This window comes from Nilaparvata lugens, chromosome 6 (genome assembly GCF_014356525.2).
Source record: "Nilaparvata lugens isolate BPH chromosome 6, ASM1435652v1, whole genome shotgun sequence".
Taxonomy (NCBI): Eukaryota; Metazoa; Arthropoda; class Insecta; order Hemiptera; family Delphacidae; genus Nilaparvata; species Nilaparvata lugens.
The window spans coordinates 469,907-492,210 of NC_052509.1; the positions used below are offsets into that span (position 1 = coordinate 469,907).

Consider the following 22,304-nt stretch of genomic DNA (forward strand, 5'->3'; position numbering starts at 1 on the left):
CCCCATCTTGGAACCGCCGTTCCAACTTCAGTGAAATTCTAAAATAAATCTAAACTATCACCCTTTTTTAAGTGTTAATAGGAACTTATAGTAACATCTACTAACATATTTAACACTTTGAACAGAAAATTTTAATCTGTAAGAATTTTAATCGTTTATTGGTGTATGATTTATTTTGTTATCTTTAAATGTGAATAATTTGAAACGGTTTGGGATAGGCTATCTATGTGGGGTTTTCGTATCCTATGTATACTATGACCACCTTCCATTTAAAAAAAATTAAGTTTGGATTCAAAAGTGCAGTTATAGGTGGCGGACAAAATTTTGATTTTTTCCTATATTATTTATTCTGAACTCATGTTGTTAGACCTTTAAAAAAAATTGTGTTCAATTATAATCGTACTGTTCTTATTTGAGCAGTATTGTCTATTAATTCATATTACATAAATAACTTATAAAGCCTAATAAAGATTATTTTTCATTTCATACAAGAATGCTAGGTACTTGAATGTCCAATTGCACTCAAGATTCAAATCACTATTAAAATTTTATTTCAAGTTGTGAAAATAATCTCTTGTTATAACAATTTCAATCCATTTATGTGGTTTTTTCACTGAAGGATCGCAACGGAAGAAGTGTCAATACTAGCAGCAATAATACCATGATGGGAACCGAGAGAATCGGCAATGTCATCATCAATAGAGGTTCTGTCTCAATGATCAAGAAAGACAATGACGTCAAGTGAGTACTATTGTATTTCAATATTTGAGTTAAATTTTTCCAATTTCAATTAGGCCTAAACCTTTACCATATCTTTTATATTGCGCTGCGTTTTCTCTTATATATATATAAAGAACAACTATAGAGATTAAGGCATGTATAAAAATATTCTGTAGAGATATTCATTATTTAAATTGGAGCTTGAACCTAAATTTAATTTGATAACTTTTGATCGATTAATTCTATTGATTTTCATTAATACACATATTCAATTGCTTGCTATTTTTTTATTCATGTAGCATTATTTTTTCTAATTGCAGTAATACTTCTCAGGAGCTTATAAATATAAGCAGCGATGATGAAGAAGATGAAGATGAAAAGTCTCCATCGCCTCCAAAGCCACCACAAATTATATTCCAAAATGTAAGTATATTTTCTAATTCAATCCCTTGATTCATTTTTTGAAATATTCTTATTCATGAAGGCCTATTATATACTCTTCTTTTCACAATAATGAAATCATTATTACAAATTTTTACACTTTTCCAACTCATATCACTGATTATTTTGAATGTATTGAAGATTGATATTGAAAATAAATCTTGAAGGATTGAATTTTCCTTTAATCTCAATACTATGATACTTTTCAATGATTGCCGAATCGTTTGTAAACATCTTTTTCTGTAATGCTCGAATCATGAAAATCTTTTAAGGCTGTTCGTTACACTTTTTTTATTTAAATTGGATAATATTTTTCGATATAATTGCTAAGATAACAATTACTGTTAAGATTATAAGAGTGAGAAAAAGTGGCAACTGAAATTTCTAAGTGGTCTGTCTAATAAGCGAGTTATGGGTTGTTGAAGTGCTAACTCCGTTTTCTTTCCAGATGATAAACGGTTTCGACTATATATCAACATAACTTCTCTTAAAAATTAAAAAGAAATGTATCTTTCCAAACTAAAACATTTTATTCCCCATATCGTTCATAAATAAAAAAGTAGCATTTTTTGTAAATTCGATAACTTGTTTATTTTGGCATTAATCGCGAAAAACGCATATTAGAACAAAGCCAATGATATACTGAATGTATTAAAAAAAACTCAATGGAAAATTCGAAAACGTTTATGATCTGGAAAGAAAACGGATTTAGCACTTCAACAACCCATAACTCGCTTATTAGACCATTTAAAAATTTCAGTTGCCACTTTTTCTCACTCTTATAATGGACCTTACCAATTATATTGAAAAAGATTATCCAATTTAAATAAAAAAAGTGTACCGAATAGTCTAAATAGAGGAACGAAAGGTTCAAAACTAATTTCACTGCATAATCCTGTATTTAATTGATTTTAAGTAAGATCTGAAACTGTTTAAGAATCAGGTAGGTGTGTGTAGTGGAACACTATTTTCTGGTATTGTTTCCTCCATTTATAAGTTTAGTTAGACTCTCAGTTGCAAGGATTTGTTATTATTTTATTTTCTTATTTATCAGAATAGTATTCAATGTATAATCTTGAGCAATAAGTTTCTGTGATAGTATGATATTGCCTCTTAGATTTATATGAATAAACATTTTCTTTTCTGGTGCCATTTTTTGTAGTCCAGTGTTGAGAACTTTTTGAAGTTGTGAAGAAGGAAAATGATGTTTTATTTGATTCTGAATCGCTGAACATGATAGAAGTTCCCTTGGTGCTCTTGCAGAGAATAATTATAACTTGTTGCAGTGCGTACTTTTCTATCTATTGATTGACAAATTTGTAATTTAAATAAATATAATTTTATTGCCGCTCACCATTACAATATTTATGGACAACGTCAGCAATTATAGTTTAGCCGTACTTACTTATTATACCCAACGATTTCTACAAATATTTTTTTTAATCAATTGAAGTTAAATTCTAGGGCTAATCTAGGTTAATCTAAATTTCTAGGTTGATCAATTTAACTTCAATTGAAGTTAAAAATTCTGGGGCTTTTCATGTCCTATACAGTTATTGACCCGGGTACATAGGGTTAGTTTGGTTTATTTATAAAAGCAGAATAAGCATGAAGAGCATCTTCAATATCGAGATCCATGTTTTATTTATTTGGTTAGCATAAACAATACAATGATCAAGAAAGAAAAAACAGGCTATTGCCTAAAACTTTTTCAATTTCCTAAGTTTCAAATTGTCCAAATATTATACATAGGTTATGTCCATTTCAATTTCTGCACCAAATCACAATCTGAGAATATAGATTTGAATAAAACAAACAATTTTAGACTTGGATAGTAAAACTTTCGTAAAAACATAAACAAACTTTAAATTCACAAAAAAAGAATGAAACTACTTAAATTTTGAGCTCAAAAATATCACATTCACCTCAGCTACATAACAGCTCTTTCATGTTGACGGTAGATGAGATAACATTCAGTTGACGAGTATTTGCTATTCCCAAAACGAGCAACTGCTTGGCAAACCACGCATGTGTGTAGATGTGTGCTCGTTAATCGTCAAATATCTAGACGAATATTTCGCCGAACGCCGAACATTCGCTGCTTGCCGAAAGACACATGTCTGGTGCCGGCTTAAGATGAGAAAAAGTGGCAACTGAAATTTCTAAGTGGTCGAATAAGCGAGTTATGGGTTGTTGAAGTGCTATCTCCGTTTTCTTTCCAGATCATAAACGGTTTCGACAATATCAACATAACTTCTCTTAAAAATTAAAAAAAAAATATCATCCCAAACTAAAACATTTTATTCCCCATATCGTTCATGAATAAAAAAGTAGCATTTTTTGTAAATTCGATAACTTGTTTATTTTGGCATTAATCGCGAAAAAACGAATATTAGAACAAAGCCAATGATATACTGAATGTATTAAAAAAACTCAATGGAAAATTCGAAAACGTTTATGATCTGGAAAGAAAACGGATTTAGCACTTTAACAACTCATAACTCGCTTATTAGACCACTTGAAAATTTCAGTTGCCACTTTTTCTCACTCTTATAATGGACCTTACCAATTATATTGAAAAAGATTTTTTTTCTTTAGCACTACAGCCCAATATGAGCTTTGGCCGCCTCCACTACAGCTCTCCACGCTTCTCGGTCCTCTGTTAATTGTCTCCATCCTCTATATCCCATTTTTTGGAGATCGTCTCTCACTTCATCTTCCCATCTTATTCTCGGCCTTCCTATCTTTCTTCTTGAATGTAGCCTCTCCTTGAATATTATTTTAGGCATTCTGTTTTCGTTCATTCTACAGATATGTCCAAACCATCTAAGCCGCTGTGCCTTTATAAATTTTACAATATTTCGGCCTTTCATCAATGCCTCGAGCTCTGAATTAGTTCTTCTCCTCCACTCCTCTCCTTCTTTAACTGGACCATAAATCTTTCTTAGGATTTTCCTTTCAAAAACGCCTAAATGGTTTTTGTCTTCTTTTGTTAACGTCCAAGATTCACAGCCGTACGTTACAACAGGTCGAATTAGGCTCAAATATATTTTAAGTTTCGTGTTTCTACATATGAGCCTGTTCTTCAAAAGTTTCCTGTTACTGAAGTATGCTCTATTTCCAGCCAATACTCTTTGCTTTATTCTGTAACCCATCTTGTGCTCGTTATTCAGTTCAACCCCCAAGTAGCTGAAGCTCCTTACATCTTGAAAGATTTTATTTCCAATTTGGAGGTTTTGTGGAACTCTTCTTGCTTGACTACTTGATATTTTCATGTACCTCGTTTTTCTTTCATTCACTATCAAGCCAATCTTATTCGCCTCTTCTTTCTAGCAACAAATACGTTTCCTGTAGGACATCTTTCCTTCTTGCAATTATTGCTACATCGTCCGCATATGCACATACCTGATACATTCGGTGGAAAATATTTCCCCTGTCTAATCCTCCAATAGCTCTATGCAATGCAATATTGAATAGGATTGCAGATAGTCCATCGCCTTGTTTGACACCTGTGTTAAATTCAAAAGTGCTGCTCCTTCTATTACCAATTTTGACCATTGCTGCAGTCCTACTCATTGTCATTTTTGCTAGACTAATGAGCTTTTTTGGTAAGGCGTATTGCTCCAATGTTTTCCATAGCTCAGTTCTCACTATGCTATCGAAGGCTTGCTTGGAGTCAATAAATAAAATATGTAAATCCAGGTCATGCTCATAAAACTTTCTGTGATTTGCCGGATTGTAAAGATTTGATCTGCTGTTGCCCTTTCTGGCCGGAATCCGCATTGATATTCTCCAAGCACTTGTTCTGTGTAGGCCTTAATTCTATTGTTAAGAATACTTGATAAGACTTTATAAGCTACACTGAGAAGAGTTATTCCACGATAGTTATTACAGTCCAGTTTATCGCCTTTTTTATAAATTGGACATATTATACCTATGTTCCAATCTTGAGGCATAGTTTCATCTCTCCATATCATACTTATCAGCTCATGTATTCTCTTGACTGTGTCATCACCACCATCATTTCTGCCGATATATTATCTTGGCCACCTGTCTTTCCATTCTTTAGGTGCTTTACAGCCATTTCTGTTTCCTCTAATGTTGGCCCTGCAACAAACTCCGCTTCAATACTAAGTGGCTCCCCTGTTCCTTCATGTACATTCTCCTCATTGATATCTGTTACTGTTAACAGTTCTCTGAAATGCTCTGCCCATCTCTCCATGATATTATCCTCTCCATTCAAAACTCTCCCTCTTGTCTTTGCATGAAATAATTCTTGGTCTATATTCTTTATTTATTCTTTCCATCGCTCTATAGAACTTTTTCGTCTCATTCTGTTTATATAAGATTTCAATTTCTTCTAACTGTTTGTTCAAAGCTTCTCTTTTCTTTGTCCTGCATGTTCTATTGGCAATTCTTCGTTTTTCCTTGTAATCTTCATAATTTCTTCTTGTTTCTCGTTGTATCATTCGAGATCTGGTTTCATTCTTCTCTCTAATTGCTTCCCTGCACTCATTATCGTACCATCGCTCATTCCTTTTCCATCTTTTCTGACCATTGCTTCATTTGCTGCTTCCTTCAGGCCATTGGCTAGCTTTATTTATTTATTTATTCGTTGATATAATTACAAATCATATTCATGATTGGGATAGAACAACAGGCATAGCCCAAAACTAATCTGTTCCCAAATTTTGATAAATAATGAAATTGTCCGAAAAAAAATAGGTTATGTTCTTACTGAGGAAATTTAAATTTCAAAGTTCTGTCCAAGAATATATATTAGCTAGAAATTTTGAATTTAGAATGATTAAAATATCAAATTATAGTCAAATTTTGCACTTAATATCACCATACTTTGTCCATACTTCTTCAACACCATCTGTTTCTGAAGAGCTCAAAGTTTTTGCCTGTACTAATCTGAGGTATTCACTACGGACTCTTTCACTCTTTAGCTTTTCAACATCCCATCTTATAGGCACAACCTTTTGTTTACCCGCCAGCATTGACAGCCTCTGTCTCACTACTACCTTCACAATGAAATGGTCAGAGTCACAATTATTGAAAAAGATTATCCAATTCAAATAAAAAAAGGTGTACCCAACAGTCTAAATAGAGGAACGAAAGGTTCAAAACTAATTTCACTGCAGAATCGTGTATTTAATTGATTTTAAGTAAGATGTAAAAACCCAGAAACTGTTTAAGAATCAGGTAGGTGTGTGTAGTGGAACACTATTTTCTGGTGTTGTTTCCTCCATTTATAAGTTTAGTTAGACTCTCAGTTGCAAGGATTTGTTATTAATCTATTTTCTTATTTATCAGAATAGTATTCAATGTATAATCTTGAGCAATAAGTTTTTATGATAGTATGATATTGCCTCTTAGATTTATATGAACAAACATATTTTCTTTTCTGGTGCCATTTTTTGTAGTCCAGTGTTGAGAACTTTTTGAAGTTGTGAAGAAGGAAAATGTTGTTTTATTTGATTCTGAATCGCTGAACATGATAGAAGTTCCCTTGGTGCTCTTGCAGAGAATAATTATAACTTGTTGCAGTGCGTACTTTTCTATCTATTGATTGACAAATTTGTAATTTAAATAAATATAATTTTATTGCCGCTCACCATTACAATATTTATGGACAACGTCAGCAATTATAGTTTAGCCGTACTTACTTATTATACCCAACGATTTCTCCAAACAATTAATCTTCAACTGTTGACTTTTGTTTGCAGGGAAAAGTGAATACAGGAACTAATTATTTGGTGAAAAAACAAATCCCCGGCCAACGGCCAATGATTAATAGCACCTATGATCCGAGTAAGGTGATGGGAGACAGGCCTCAAGGTCAGCCTACTCCTGGGCCAAGAACCTTCACCAAACTTAGATTCGCCGAAGTAAAGAATCCCAGTATCACGCTGAAAGATGTCGGCGGCTATAGCAAAGTGTTGAAGGTTAGTTCAAATTAAATAGATTCATTTTACATTACTATATACAGGGTGCGGCAGTCAATCCCGCATTTTTGAAATAGGTGTAAAAAATAATCGGACGTAGATATCAAAATTATATTCATAAAATATTTTTCTACATTAAAAAGCATTTAAGAAACATTGAAAATAATCACTGTTTGAAAATAATATCAGCAAGATGGCGGCCTTCCCGAGTATGGCATTAGCGCAGGCGATTTGCGAAGCTGTTCATAACATCACGAAGCATAGGCTGAGGAATTCTTAGGCTGAGAACTTTAGGTATTGGAGTGACCAGAACCCGCAACAATTACATCAAAAACCTCTCCATTCATCTAAGGTAACAGTTTGGTGCGCAATGTACTCGTCGGGTATCATAGGCCCTTATTTTTTTGATAACGAAAGAGAGCGATCTGTTACTGTGAATGCTGAGCGCTATTCAACAATGTTAAGGACATTCTTCATTCCTCAGCTTCGGCAACATGAAGTGAATGAAGAAACATTGTTTTAACAAGATGGAGCAACAAGTCACACAGCCCGCGTGAGCATGAATGTTCTTAACGGAGTTTTTCCAAACCGAGTGATTCCCCGCAATGGCCCGGTTCCGTGGACCTCATGGTGCGCGGTTCACCAGACCTCACTGCATGTGATTTTTTCTTGTGGGGTTACCTAAAAAGTAAAGTATACGAAGAAAGACCACATACTGTTGGTGAACTGAAGGCAAGAATCCGGCTAGAAATTGAGAGAATTCCTCAGCCTATGCTTCGTGATGTTATGAACAGCTTCGCAAATCACCTGCGCGAATGCCGTACTCGGGAAGGCCGCCATCTTGCTGATGTTATTTTCAAACAGTGATTATTTTCAATGTTTCTTAAATGCTTTTTAATGTAGAAAAATATTTTATGAATATAATTTTGATATCTACGTCCGTTTATTTTCTACACCTATTTCAAAAATGCGGGATTGACTGCCGCACCCTGTATTATTCCAAAGAAATTTTGGGACGATAAACATTTTTGTTTACATTTGCTACTATTGAATAAAATTCTAATGTTTTTGAATATATTTAGGAAATCCTGATATTTTGAACGTGCAGTTGAATGCTTCTCTAATGTTTTGGTTGAGAAACCTAAAATCTGTGTCTTACCGTTTCTGTACAAATACAGATATAATCAGCTGATGAAAAGTGAATTGCTCGTGTTCGCGGCGCGTAAATCTGTACACACCTTTAGAGAAGCATTCAATTGCACATCATAGGACCTCTACCGAGCAGCAGTTAACAAAGTCAGAATGGCCATGATGGTTGCCAACCTCCGCAATGGGGAAGTTATCTGAAGAAGAGGATGAAGGATATCCTGTAAATGATTTCAAAGGATGTATTTCAGGCCTTATTTCACTTATAACCCTCAAAATAAGAATGTTTGACTTGTTATCTAACTAATACATCAGATCTTCAGCCCAAAATCCTGTTTCAAATTCTCACAATTATTTTCCAAGTTATGAATGATCTTTTTACAACTACTTTGTAAAGATGTATCTTGACTACGTCAAGATGTATCAAAATAATGGAAGATATTGCACCAGTTCAGTTCTAAATTAATGAGAATAATAAATAGGACAAAATTACAAATGAACTAATATATCCTATGAAAGTCGAACGAACACAGAAAATACTTTCAGTTCGTAGCCGATGATGTAATTTGTTTTGTGATTCCATTGAATAAAGCTTGATTTTTGTAGTGTGTAGAAGTTTATCATAAGTTTCAGTAGCATTCATTTTGGGTTACTTTTAATTAACTATTTATTTATTGAAGTTGATCGTTTGTAGGCTATATGGTTTTCAGGGAAACATTTCCTACAAAACATCAATAATTCTCCATTGCAAATCAATACATTTTATTCGTACAGGATGTAGTGGAGTTGGTGGTGCATCTAAAACATCCAAAGATCTACCACTTCTTGGGGGTTACTCCTCCTAGAGGTTTCCTGTTACATGGTCCCTCAGGTACTGGCAAAACTCTCCTGGTTCGTGCTCTAGCTGGGGTAAGTCAACTTATCAATTGAAATCAATGAATTTATTCTCACAAAATGACAAAACAAAGTTGTTGAAAATGTAAATCACTATCTAATAACATTTTGGAAACTGATAGTAATGAAAATTATAGTTAATTGATAGTTATCGAAAATATATAAAAAATAATATGTAATGTTCCTGAATTTATAAATAAACTCCTCTGGATTGTCGTCCAACAAAAATTAATTTGTGGGAAATTGAGTAAAGGTTGCCATTCACGTCTCGATCAACCAATGAGGCTTAAAGTTTAACACTCGTTTTAACATTATTGGCATAATTAATAAAATGTACATTCAAGTTTATCATATGCATGTCGTACCGTTATTGGCCAGCCTAAGTGATCATGGGTAGGCTGCATACTGTGATATACCATTCCAAGGCAATTACAACCCCTTCTGTGTACTTTAACATTAATGGCACGTGACAAAAAATTACATTGTGAACATTAACATTAAAACACTAAATTAGTAATAGAGTTAGCAGGTAAGTACAGTATGAAGAAAAGAACTTTGTGATCAATAATGTTTATCCACGAACTTGTTATATCTTATTTAAATGGAAAATGAAAAAAAATATCTATTAGGATTTTTAAGTCCTTTCTACCATTCAACCTTGAGATATTTATTCAGATTCTAAATTTTCTCTACAACTCAACCTTATTTATATAAGCTTACTAGCCGTCAGGCTCGCTTCGCTCGCCATATCCGTCTAGCCAGGGGGCTCCGACCCCTGGACCCCCGACTGGATCGGCCCAGAATGAGATCAGCAGGCTCGCTTCGCTCGCCTGCATTTTCATCATATGTTAGGACAATTCAGTCGGGGGTCCAGACTAAACGGATATGGCGAGCGAAGCGAGCCTGACGGCTAGTAATATAATATTCCCAGGAATAGCTCTGATTGAAGTAGCAGTGCCCAATCAATTTTTCCGCGATAAATGCATTTAAATCTTCAACTTGGTGCCAACCTAACAAAGTCAACTTAACTTAATGCCAACCTGACAAAATTATTAATTTAGTTGCCAGTTAACAACTGTTTCGAAGAGGTACTCTATCTGATTATAGTTCTGTAGTAACATATGATATGGACATTCCAATTATAATTAAGAGATTGGGAGAAGAAGAATATACATGCTAAAAGACGAACTTTAAACCCTTATAAAACAACCCTTAGAGTTGAAATATTGCCAAAAGATTTCTTAGTGCGCCTCTAAAGGGCCAACTGAACATACCTACCAAATTTGAACGTTTTTGGTCCGGTAGATTTTTAGTTCTGCGAGTGAGTGAGTGAGTCAGTCAGTCAGTGAGTGAGTGCCATTTCGCTTTTATATATATAGATTTTATTCATATATTAATATGAATGTAGGATTCTTCTGACTATCAATAAAAATATAAATAATCTTGAGTACAATTTTTTAAATTATTTCGTCACGACATGTTTCGGCTATATAATTCAATTTTTATTGTTCAATTCAATTTATTAAAACACACAAAACAAGACAAATGACAAAGAATTACAAAACAAATAAAATGCTACAAATATAAAAAAACATGGGCTTTGTGGTTGGGTGTGTTGGAGAAGAGAAAAATGGTAATGGTTATATATATATTCATAAGTAGCCCTAAAGAAAAAAGACGATTCTCATGACTGTATGAAGAAAGGAACTAAGTGAACAAAAATGTTTTATCAGCGACATGTTATAACTCATACTGATATGATGGCTGCAGGAGCTAGGCGTCCCTTTGATCCGCGTTTCGGCGCCCGAACTGGTATCGGGAGTGTCGGGCGGATCGGAGGAGCGGATCCGTGAGTTGTTCGAGCAAGGCAAGCGTGTGGCGCCGTGCATTGTGTTCCTTGACGAGGTGGACGCCATCACGCCGCGACGTGAGAACACTCAAAAGGACATGGAGCGACGCATTGTGGCGCAGTTGATCACATCGCTTGACGGTGAGAGTTACAATACTATACTTTGCAATTTTCAACCAAATGTCATTGATTTGATTTTGTACTTGTGTTAATTACTTTGTGACTTGTGTAAATTTGTTACTTTTGTAACTTTGTCTCAAGTAACTTGTTACTTTTGTTACTTGTGTCAATTGTCATTGAATCTAAATATCAAGTACAATGACCAAATCACAGAGTGGACGAGCCCTCAGCTATCATGATGTTTTCAAATAATAATAATTATTATTATTATAAGTGCTATGTGACATTATAAACGAAACAATTTTTAATTCTTTAGTTCTGGGCGGTTAATTTTATTTTATTTTCTTGTGATAAGTGTTTGATTTATTAACCTTCGATTTGTTACGTTGTTAAATTTTGGCAATAAAGAATTGAATTGAATTGAAATTATTACTCTGTATTAACTATCAAACTTTTATCAAATAAATAAAATTGTATTAAATATAAAATTACTCAGTGATTAGTTCGCACATGTTCTGTCGTTAGTTTGGCCAAAGATGAAATTATTATTCATAAATTTATTTGCTGTAATTTTGATTTTAGTATATTCTAACTAAAGGAATTTCAAAATGCAGATATAGGGTGCAAACACACTGGAAGAATAAAAATTTTGTTAGTCATCAATATTTACAAGAAATACATTGACATCGTCAGGTAAATATAAACAATAAATTGCTTAATGGTAAGAATAAATCAACAATATAGAACACTAGCTACAAAACTTCACTCCACTCAATATCGAAAAAATCATCTACAGTATACAAGCACTGTCTAATTAATATTTCTTTCAGTGTTTTCTTGAACTTATACAAAAGTAAGTGCTTGAAATAATCTGGAGTGGCATTTTAAAGTTTAATTGACATGAAATGGAACTTTTTGTGAGACTGTATGAGAATATTGTTAAATCCGAAGTTTATGCCTGTAACGTGTATTGATATTGTGGCAATTTCCATTTGTAAGATAATTATCCATTATCCAAGCGGAGCGGAGCGTGGCGTTGAGGAGCGTCGTGAACAATAGCATGTTAAGTAATGAGCTTCAACACACTGGAAGCGTCTACTCGCAGAGCGGACTGTGGCGTAAAACTTTGGAACAAGCTGGTTTGTTTTTTGCAGCGTCTACAAGCGGAGATTCACAGTGCGAGTGCCATTCTACTCTTGCACTCTTCTACTCTACTCTTCTAGACGCTTGACGCTCAGACGCTTCCAGTGTGTATCATGAACGCTCTGACCACGCCACGCCACGCTCCGCTTCGTTCCGCATTCATTGTGTTTGTATCCATATAGTACAGCATTACTATGTGAATTTATTCCATTAGTCACCCGCTCATTTGTTTGTCAACCCATTCATTAATTCACTTTATGTACTGAATCACCGTTAACCTGTCTCTGTTTCGGTCCGTAGAACTGTCCGAATCGCCGGCAGGCAAGGAGATACTAGTGGTGGGCGCTACGAATCGTCCGGACGCCATGGAGCCGGCACTGCGGCGAGCGGGCCGCTTCGACCGCGAGATCTGCCTGGGCATTCCGGACCGCGCCGCCAGGAGGGAGATCATAGCACTGCTCAGTCGGCAGCTGAGTCTGGCCGCCGATGTCAGTCTGGATCGCATCGCTATGGCCACGCCCGGCTATGTGGGCGCCGATCTCAAGGCGTTGCTCACCGAGGCTGGTATTGCCGCTGTTACCAGGTAAGTGCTTCTCTCAAGCCTGGTTTTCACTACAGTAGTAAGATAAGATATTTATTGATAATTGTTACAAGGCTGTTGCCTATGGTAACATTTACAAAAATTGACAATATAAAATTAAATAAAACTTGAGAAATAAATAATTATTTACAGTTCCGCATCATTAATCAATTACAATTATTGAAGAAAATAATTTTGCATATATTGAGCCATCAACACAATAATTTGAATTCAATTCAATTTATTTGCCATATATACAAGATTTATACAATTACAAATTCACATAATAATTGGGTACATCATACAGAAATTCAGAATATACTCTATTCTAGAAATAATAAAAATAAATTAGATATAACATAACTGAAATCCCAGTTGTACTCATTTTACCGGCAGTAATTGCTAGCAGAGACACGTGTCTGATCGCTAGCAATGAGTTCAGTTCAAATCATTGAAAGATTTTTTCTTTTTTTTTCTTCTTGACTGAAACACAAAAAAAGAACTTTGTTGAAATTCACAAAATCACAATTTTATTTTAGGTATTCACCAAATCAATCTATTATAATAGATCACATTAGCTAACTAAAGTTGTTATTTGCATCCATGTGGAATGAAACTTATCGTGAAAGTATACCATGAAAAATTAAACTTCATAATACAATACAATAGAGGGTAGATGAAATAGGTAAGAAATAAACTATGAAGGTGGTCCTATTGCAAACACTGTGATCAGACATTTAATAAGGAAGAAGAGAAGTAATAATGAAACTGTGCATGAAATAGGAGCAATGAAATGAGAGCATCAATGCACCAAACCCTGCCAATCATAATGACCTTATCATTTAATGTATCATTTATTAATGATGACAGAAGCCTCGATTTGAACAAATAGAAGCTTGGTGATAAAATCAACTCAGGTGATAGATTGTTCCACAGTCGGGACGCTACTACAGTAAATTAGGAGTTTTACATAACTGTGCGGTGGAGTGGAATTTGTAGGAAATACTGGTGCTGTCGTGTGTTTCTGTGGTGGATATGCGCACGAGATGTGCGCACTAGTAGAGTTAGTGGTCGATTAACTAGCATACTAACTCTACCGTGCTAACTCTACTCTACTTACTTGGTCGAGTAACTTTTTCACTACAATTGAGAATAGTAGGTAAAGTGTGTTGTCTAGTGAACAGAACTAACCTTAAAATGTCAATACTTTATATTTAATAAATTAATACTTGAGCACTCTTATTAACACTTCAATAAATTAATACTTTTTATAAATAACAATACTTCTTAAACTTGATAGCCTACGGCACGACTACTCTACTAGCTCGAGACTGTTTTCATTAGCAAAGTAGTGGTAGAGTAGAGTGAGAAGCGGTGGTGGGAGCAGGCAGGTGGTAAAGTACTATCCCGCGGTGCTATCCCACTCTTCTCTACTAAAAACTAGTACTCTACCATGATCGTTTTCATTGTGAGAGCTCACAAGATAGTTAGAACTTGCCCAGGGAACTCTACCACTAACTAATGAAAACCAGGCTTCAGGGCCATATGCTAACACTACGACACTACTTTTAACTCTAAGTCATGTTCACTTGTAGATATCGTTGCATTGGTGTGTTTCATAAGGTGTTTAAACGAACAGCTGACAATTCTCCGTGTATCCGAGACCGAGTATCTGCATCCAGGTCTTGCATAGATCGATATTTTTTCTTGATCCATGAACTTCTCATGATGCATACGATCACGTCAGAAGATTACAACACCTAAACACATAATAGAGATCAAACACATAACACATAAACACATAATAGATCAAACACAGAATATAATAATTATGATAATGACCTGAAATGAAAATGTCAATAGATAATTTGAAGGCTAATCTTGTCAATTAATAAACTCTTTCTCATGAGAACGACGCCCAACACCATGTAATGGGGTATTTATTATAGGATATATATTGGGGTTATATTATGTATGGTATTGTGATGGTATTATAAGGTTGTGAGAACAACCCTAGACATTATGGTAACAATTTATAATAGGGGAATCGCTTGGCTTGCGAGAGGTTAAATTGATCTAACTCTATAACTCATGAGAAAGGAACTATATTTTAAAATAATAAACAAAACAGTTATATTTTGGAGAACTAAGTAATCGATTTAATCAAATTGTAACTCAAAATGAAACTGGAAACTTAAATAAAAATAATATTGAGAAAACTTTTTAAACAAACAATAGAATAATTACAGGATTTGCCTTCAATAAAAAGATGAATAATATATAATAATAAAATTGATAATATTAGCTCACTGAACTCACTGAACCAGGAAAATGGTGTCTCGGAAAAGAAGGGTAGAGCCGGGCCCGATTATCTGCAGTAGATAGCTCCAGGTCCCGTCCTCGTAACCGACTGACTAGAGCCTCTCATTTTTTCCATAATTTTACTTGTCATGAATTTTCACCGTCGTCAGCAATTTATCTATTCACTGTGAAAATTCATGACAAATAATAAAAATTATGTAGTTCTATTACATCCCCGGGTCCCCCTAAACTTCGGCCCGAAGTTATCGAAAAAACGGCATCTAAGTTAATTTTTACACATTTCAAAAATATTTCAAAAATTAAAGTCAAAATTACCGCAAGCTAAAATTATTATTATTATTATTATTCACAATATTATTCTAATTGGATATTTATATGTAACATAACTTTCAATGAATACCTTAAATCTATGTGAGTGCCAATTCATAAGCTAAATGCAAGTGATATAAATTACATTATAGTGAACTAATTCATAAAAATCAAACTTAACACATCAATCAACTTCAAATCAACAATTCAATACATTCATATCTGAATAAGAATTGAATGGAAAAAAATTCAATTATATTGATGAATAAAATTAAACCTACAAAATCTACGAAAGTAATAAAATTGAATCATAATGCAAAAATTAAACATCAAGTCCGAATAGTATTCGAGTAAGCAAAATAATATTGTGGAACCCTTGAAAATAAGAATAAGAATAATAATAATAATAATTGAAATAGTTTATCTTCTAATCTGGGAAAATATTTGAATCGATAGCATAAAAGAGTAAATGGATACAATAATAGTGAATAAGTAATTATTATTTGCATAGTTTCCTATATCCTAACCCATTATTTTAATGATTTCATTACATACTACTTTACTAAAACACAATATATTCTTAAAGCTCCTGTGGGTAGTCCACAATTGGAGTACGTTTCGGGACTCTCAGTTGATTTGCTTTCTTCTTAATATAATTTTGAAGACATAAATACAAGAATATAACAGTTATCAGTGTTTGCCAGACAATAATAATATAAATGATCAGTTTATTGTTCACCCCTAACAAATCAAAGTTATTTGGCATTTCAACATGATGGAAAATGTCTTCTGAGAATGAGTTGTGCTCTTCAAATTTTGAAAAATTCAAGTGCCAATTTTCATTTAAGATTTCTGAAAGGTTTAAGTACTGAGGCAGAGTCTCATGTTTAAAAATTGGGATGCTCAATTTAGATAAATTTGTCCACATGTGAGGAATTAAGTTATTAATAGCTGGAGAAGGATGGGAACGGGAGTCGCAAGGATAAAGAGTGCTTATCAGTACGTCGCCGTTGTCGTCTTGAAGTTCGCAGTTGCAAGGGATGTGGAGTGATAGGGTTCCTGGACTGTTGCTTGGGACCTCAGTTGTTGAGTTTTTACAGCGAATTGTCGTCTTTTTGCCGGTGTTGTGGAATAGGAAGGTGTCTTCTCGTAGGCGAGTGATTAGGGTTTGATTGTCAGTTGCTTTACAATCAAATTTGCAGACTTCTCGTAGCTCCGATACGTCTGCTTCTGATGTTAGAAGGTGGAGACAAGTGGCTTGGGTGGCGGAGTTCGACATCTTTTTCCTCGGAATCAAGCAGAGGCCTTTCTGCTTGAACTGGCAATCGTCTTCTTCGTCATCTGACAGGATTTGCAGTTTATTTTCTTCTCTAAGTATCAGGTGATGTTGGGAGGTCAAACGGCAGGTATGACCATTCCAATGAAGCGGGATAGATTGCAGGTGGAATAATGAAATAGTTGAATTTTTCTTCTTTATTGGTATTTTGAGGGTAACCAATAGTTCGTTGTCGGATTTTCTGCAGGATGTTAGTTTCAAGTTTCGAATTTTATCGTTGTCTTTTGTTGATATGGTGAAGTTTCTCTTGTTTATTTTCTTTTCGAGTTCTTGAAGTCGATTGTTTAGGTCTTCTTTTGAAATGACGTGATGAGAAAGTTGTTGATTGTAGCATCTCATGTCGATTTCATTGTAGTTGTTAGATAGAGTCATCATATACATGAAAATAGTAGTCCTCAGTTGTGTTTTCAGTACATCGGTTGTAGTATTCCCTTTCTGAAACTTATTCTGTTGGGTGAATGATTCTTGCCAAAGAATAAGGTCATGCTTCATGTTGTTCAATACTTTCTTCACGTTCTCTGCCATGCCGTTCATCTTGCGTGTGTTGTCTATCAATTCGACATGTTCAGCGTGAACGAAGTCTTGAAGATTACTGAGATGAGAAGTGATGTCGGTTTCGGTTTTCACGTATGCGCCCAATTCTTCGTCGGTAGCTACTCCGCAACACCAGTTTAGGACCGCCCCGATCGTATCGATAGAGCGTTCGCGGCGTGGTAGTCGATTTTCGCTCTCAGCTGGAGTGTTGTCGTCATCGCTGCCAATGTAAATGCCGTCTTGTAGTTGTAGAAGTTGCAGCTCCGTTCGATGAATCTGATCAAATACTGCACACTCCGATGGGGAAGGGAAAGGACATGAGTCAATTTTTAAAGGAGTACTCAGAAGGTTCCTCATAACAAATAAAGGATTTGACCTAGGAATACTGAATGTTATTGGAACTGTGGACTCGTAAAATACTACATTGTGAATTTCTTTAAATAGAGCTCCGTGAAAAAGAGAAATTTCTTGAGACAATACCGTACAACATATTTCTACAAATGCTAAGGAACAAAGTATTATGGTATTCATTTTAAAAATATTATATCAGTTAGAACTCTATATTAATCTATCAATGAACAGTTCGTATAAGATATCAATTTTATAAACAATAATTACTAGTAAAATCCCCAAAAACCCTACAAATAGATTATGTAAATGGTCAAATTAATAGCTATTTCTTATATTCCAATTGTAATCATCTACTGGAATTGATTATTTCATTAACATCAATACAGATAATATTGTTATTAAAATATACGTTTTCACATAAATAATCTTATAAATAAATAAATTATTATATCAAGAATCATCCGTTTCTGAAAAAGAGAAACATTTTATTACATACGAGTCAAGAAAATAATATTCAAGCATAAATCGTATTTGATGATTTTCAAATAGCATTCATTCATAAACAAAAACGTGAGAACAATTCACATCTTTTAATAATGAATCATCGTTAGAATGTCTAGTAAAATTGTCTATCAGAGCTCAATTATATTTCATTGTTTCATCGAAGTAGAAATCCAATTAATTAATTGATTGATTGAAAACTGCATACTATTGTGATTTGAGAATCATCTTGATATCTAGTCGTGAGAAAATGGATTTGATCGCTTCACAAGTCAATACTGATCTCGCAAACAAAATTCTCTAAAAATTCAGTTGTAAGCATGATATTGTTTTTCAATGATTTGGAAAATAAATAAATTACATGAATGTTTCATCTCGATTTCTTCTCATCAATTGTCTTTTAAATTAATGAAAGGCAAAGATTTAGGATGAGCGAGGTATAATTGCTAGCATAAAGAAAAGTGCTGGAATAAAGAATACAGTTAGACAATAGAACAATAAACACTTAATTGATGGGATCTCGTATGAAATATTTTTTCAATTTATCTACATGAAAAGCTACATTTTTATAAGTACCTCGTAGCGGAAAAAATATCTCATAGACTTCATCTGTTACTTTCTTTACTACTTCATATGGGCCTGAATATTTTTTGACTAATTTCCTAGACTGTCCTTGTCTTACATCAGGATCGTGGACCATAACTAAATCTCCTGGTTCAAAAATGCAATCTGTTCTATTCCTATAGTATTTCTGTTTTTCTTGTGCATCTGATAAGATTGATGGTATCTGTTCTCGCACTTCTTTAAGATTTGCTAATCTCGCGTCTAAATGATAAGTGACGTCGTCATTTTCGGGAAAGATTTTCAAATCTAAAGGAGTAGTGGCTTCAAAACCGTGCAATAAGAAAAAAGGTGTATATTTCAAAGAGCATTGTTTCGAAGTATTGTATGCGAATAAAACTTTCGGCAGCATTTGTACCCACAATTTCCTATTATCGGCTACGTAAGCTGTTAGCATCTCTTGAATTGTCCGGTTGGCTCTTTCGGCCAGACCTTGACTTTGGTGGTGACTTGATGATCCTAATATGTGTTTGATTCCAAGCTCAACCATAAGGTCATCGACTTTTTTATTTACAAAATGTGTACCTCTATCGGATCGAATTTCTTTTGGAACGCCAAATCGGTATATTAATTTCCATAAGCATTTAGTGGTATTATTTGCGTCGGCGTGTTTACAAGGTTCAGCTAAAATATATCGGGTCGTTAAGTCAACAATCGTTAGAATGTATGAATAGCCCATTGAGCTCTCTAACGGACCGATGTAGTCCATCATGATACTTGAGAAAGGCTTACTATCACACTTGATGGGTGATAAGAAACCTTGAGGCTTCGTATTAGGGGTTTTTCTCTCTTGGCAATTTTTACATGATCTTACATAATTCGCAATGTTTTCATACATATTTTCCCAATAATATTTCGATGATATTTTCTCATGGGTTTTATAAATGCCGGTATGTCCACCTGTTAAGGAATCATCATGGAATGTTTCAAGGATTTTATTGATAAGAGATCGGGGTACGAGAAGTTTCAATTGATTGGTATGCCCATCAAATTTCTTCAGATAGACAATGTCTTTTTCGATCGTGTATTTTCTCGCCTTTCTAATCGTAGCTGTATCACTATGATTAGGGTTTCGTATTGCATCATATATTTTTCTTATACTCTCATCATTTTTCTGTAAAGTCTTTATGTCTATTTCTTCTATTTCGAATATATTGTAGTTTTCGTCCTTTGTGAGATCAGTTATATCCTTCTCTAGTGGATATCTACTCAGGGCATCAGGTACGTGCATTTGGGCTCCTGGTTTATATTTCAAATCGAACGTGAACTCCGTTAATTTCATAAGTAACTTACTGACTCGAATACTGGGGTTTTTCCAAGTTTTATAGTATTGTAAACTAGCATGATCTGTGTAGATTGTAAACAATCGGCCAATTAAGTATTGTCTGAAATAATTTACACAATACACTATTGATAGAAGTTCAATCTCTCCTACTGCCCAATTTTCTTCATGTTTTGTCAGTTTTCTGGAAACAAAAGCTACTGGATGTAATTTTCCATTGTCATCAGGCTGCGAGATAATGCCCCCTATTCCAACTCGAGAAGCATCTGTGTGTACCACTACCTCCTTATCATTATTAAAATGATGAAGTACGGGTTGTGATAAAAGTTTGCTTTTTATTTCCGAGAATGCGTTCTGCTGATCTTCTTCCCAAGTGATTGGTTTATTCTCGTTATTTTTAGATATCAGATTTGTTAAGGGTCTTGCAATTATAGCGTAGTTTTGAATGAATTTTCGGTAAAATCCACTAAGACCAAGAAATGCTCTGACATCTTTGACAGTTTTGGGTATAGGGTATTTTTCGATAGCTTCCAAGGTTTCGGAAGCGGGTTGTATCCCTTCCTTTGAGACAGTGTGTCCAAGTACTTTAATTTTTCGGTAGAAGAAGTGACATTTAGATGTATTCAATTTTAGTCCTACGTCTTGCAATCTTTTCAAGGTTTTCTCGAGCTGTTGATATTGCTTATCAAATGATTCTCCATAGCTAATGATATCGTCCAAGTAAATCAAAACTCCTCTATACAAATAATCATTGAATACTTGGTTGATTGCTCGTTGGAAAGCATTTGGAGATGTTCTAAGACCAAAAGGTAGTCTTTTGAACGTGTACAGCCCTTTATGAGTTGCAAATGCTACATATTTTCGACAATCTTCGTGTAATGGCTGTTGGAAAAATGCTTGTCTGATATCTAGGGTGGAAAAGTAATCCGAATTGTCAAGAGAATCAAAAATTGTTTGAAGAAGGGGAAGGGGATATCTATCCGGTAATATTTTCTCGTTCAACATTTTATAGTCTACAACCAATCTGAATCCACCGTCTTTTTTAGTAACTAAAAATGCGGGAGAAGCATAATGACTCTGGGTTTCACAAACTATTCCTGCTTTTATCAATAACTCTACTTGTCTGTCTATTTCTGTTCTTTGAGCGATAGGTAATCTGTACGGTGACTTAGCAATGGGTGTGTAATCTGTAAGTTTGAACTTGTATTCGGGTAATTTCGCTTCCTCGAAATCAATTTCGTTTGTTGAAAATAGGTGTTTGTATTTATTGATGAGTCTTTTCGCTTTGGAATTTTGCTCTGGTGTAAGATCTTTATTAATATCTATTTCACAACCCCCTCCATCGAATAGAACAGAGTCTACTAATGAAACAGATTCGTCGTAATTACAAACTTCTCCTTCAATTTCACCAATAATAGTTTCATGCAACAATCTTATATCTTGCCTTCCTAGATTCAAAATTCTAATTTCACTCATGTTTGTTTCAAAATCATCCTCATTCCAAAGCACATGCAATTTTTTATTATGTAATAACGATTCATTTGGAGTAAAATGGGATACTTTGAGCAATTTTTGTGTTAGATTGACTTTGACATTCACGTCTTTTTGAGCGGGGATTATTGTTTCAAGAGCACATTTGACGAAATTTACGGGATTGGGTATGCAGACTTCTTTTGTAATATTTGTTTCAGAATCGTTGTGTAATCTATTTAATGTACAAATCCACTCTTTATCCATGTCTAATTCGACTATTTTACCATTATCGTTCATTGAAATGATGTTATTCTCATAATCTAATTTCATTTTATATTTTGAGAAGAAGGAATTTCCAACAATAATATCGGCCTGTAAGTCTTCAGAAATTACTAAATTTACTTCGAATTTCCTGTCATGTATTTGAATTTCACTCGAGATCATTCCTGTGATCGGCATTAATGAACCATTAGCTACCGATAAAGCAATACTACTATTTTTCAAATGTTTTAGATCATCGCTACTTAAAAGATTTTTTTGAACTATGTTTACGTTCGTACCGGTGTCAATGGTAATTGATACATCTTTTCCTTTGAATTTTCCATTAATAGTAAGTACTGGGACTTGAATTCTTCTCTCTTTAGTCAATGATCCATTCATTCCAAGTTCGTGCTGAGCATGCATTTCGGAAGACAATAGCTGTTTGAAGTTGGTTTCACTTTTTATTTCGT

General features: G+C 34.3%; 1 protein-coding gene across 2 annotated transcripts in view; it reads left to right on the top strand.

Annotated features, from left to right (window-relative positions):
- LOC111052841 (protein mac-1) overlaps positions 1-22,304 on the top strand; it is a 47,445-nt gene that overhangs the window by 4,967 nt on the left and 20,174 nt on the right. For both annotated transcript variants that reach the window (XM_039429884.1, XM_039429886.1), the window contains 6 exons: positions 620-741; positions 1,041-1,143; positions 6,894-7,112; positions 9,033-9,167; positions 10,923-11,142; positions 12,565-12,847. In XM_039429884.1, the coding sequence (XP_039285818.1) occupies positions 620-741; positions 1,041-1,143; positions 6,894-7,112; positions 9,033-9,167; positions 10,923-11,142; positions 12,565-12,847 (1,082 nt within the window). The remainder of the gene's footprint in view (positions 1-619; positions 742-1,040; positions 1,144-6,893; positions 7,113-9,032; positions 9,168-10,922; positions 11,143-12,564; positions 12,848-22,304) is intronic.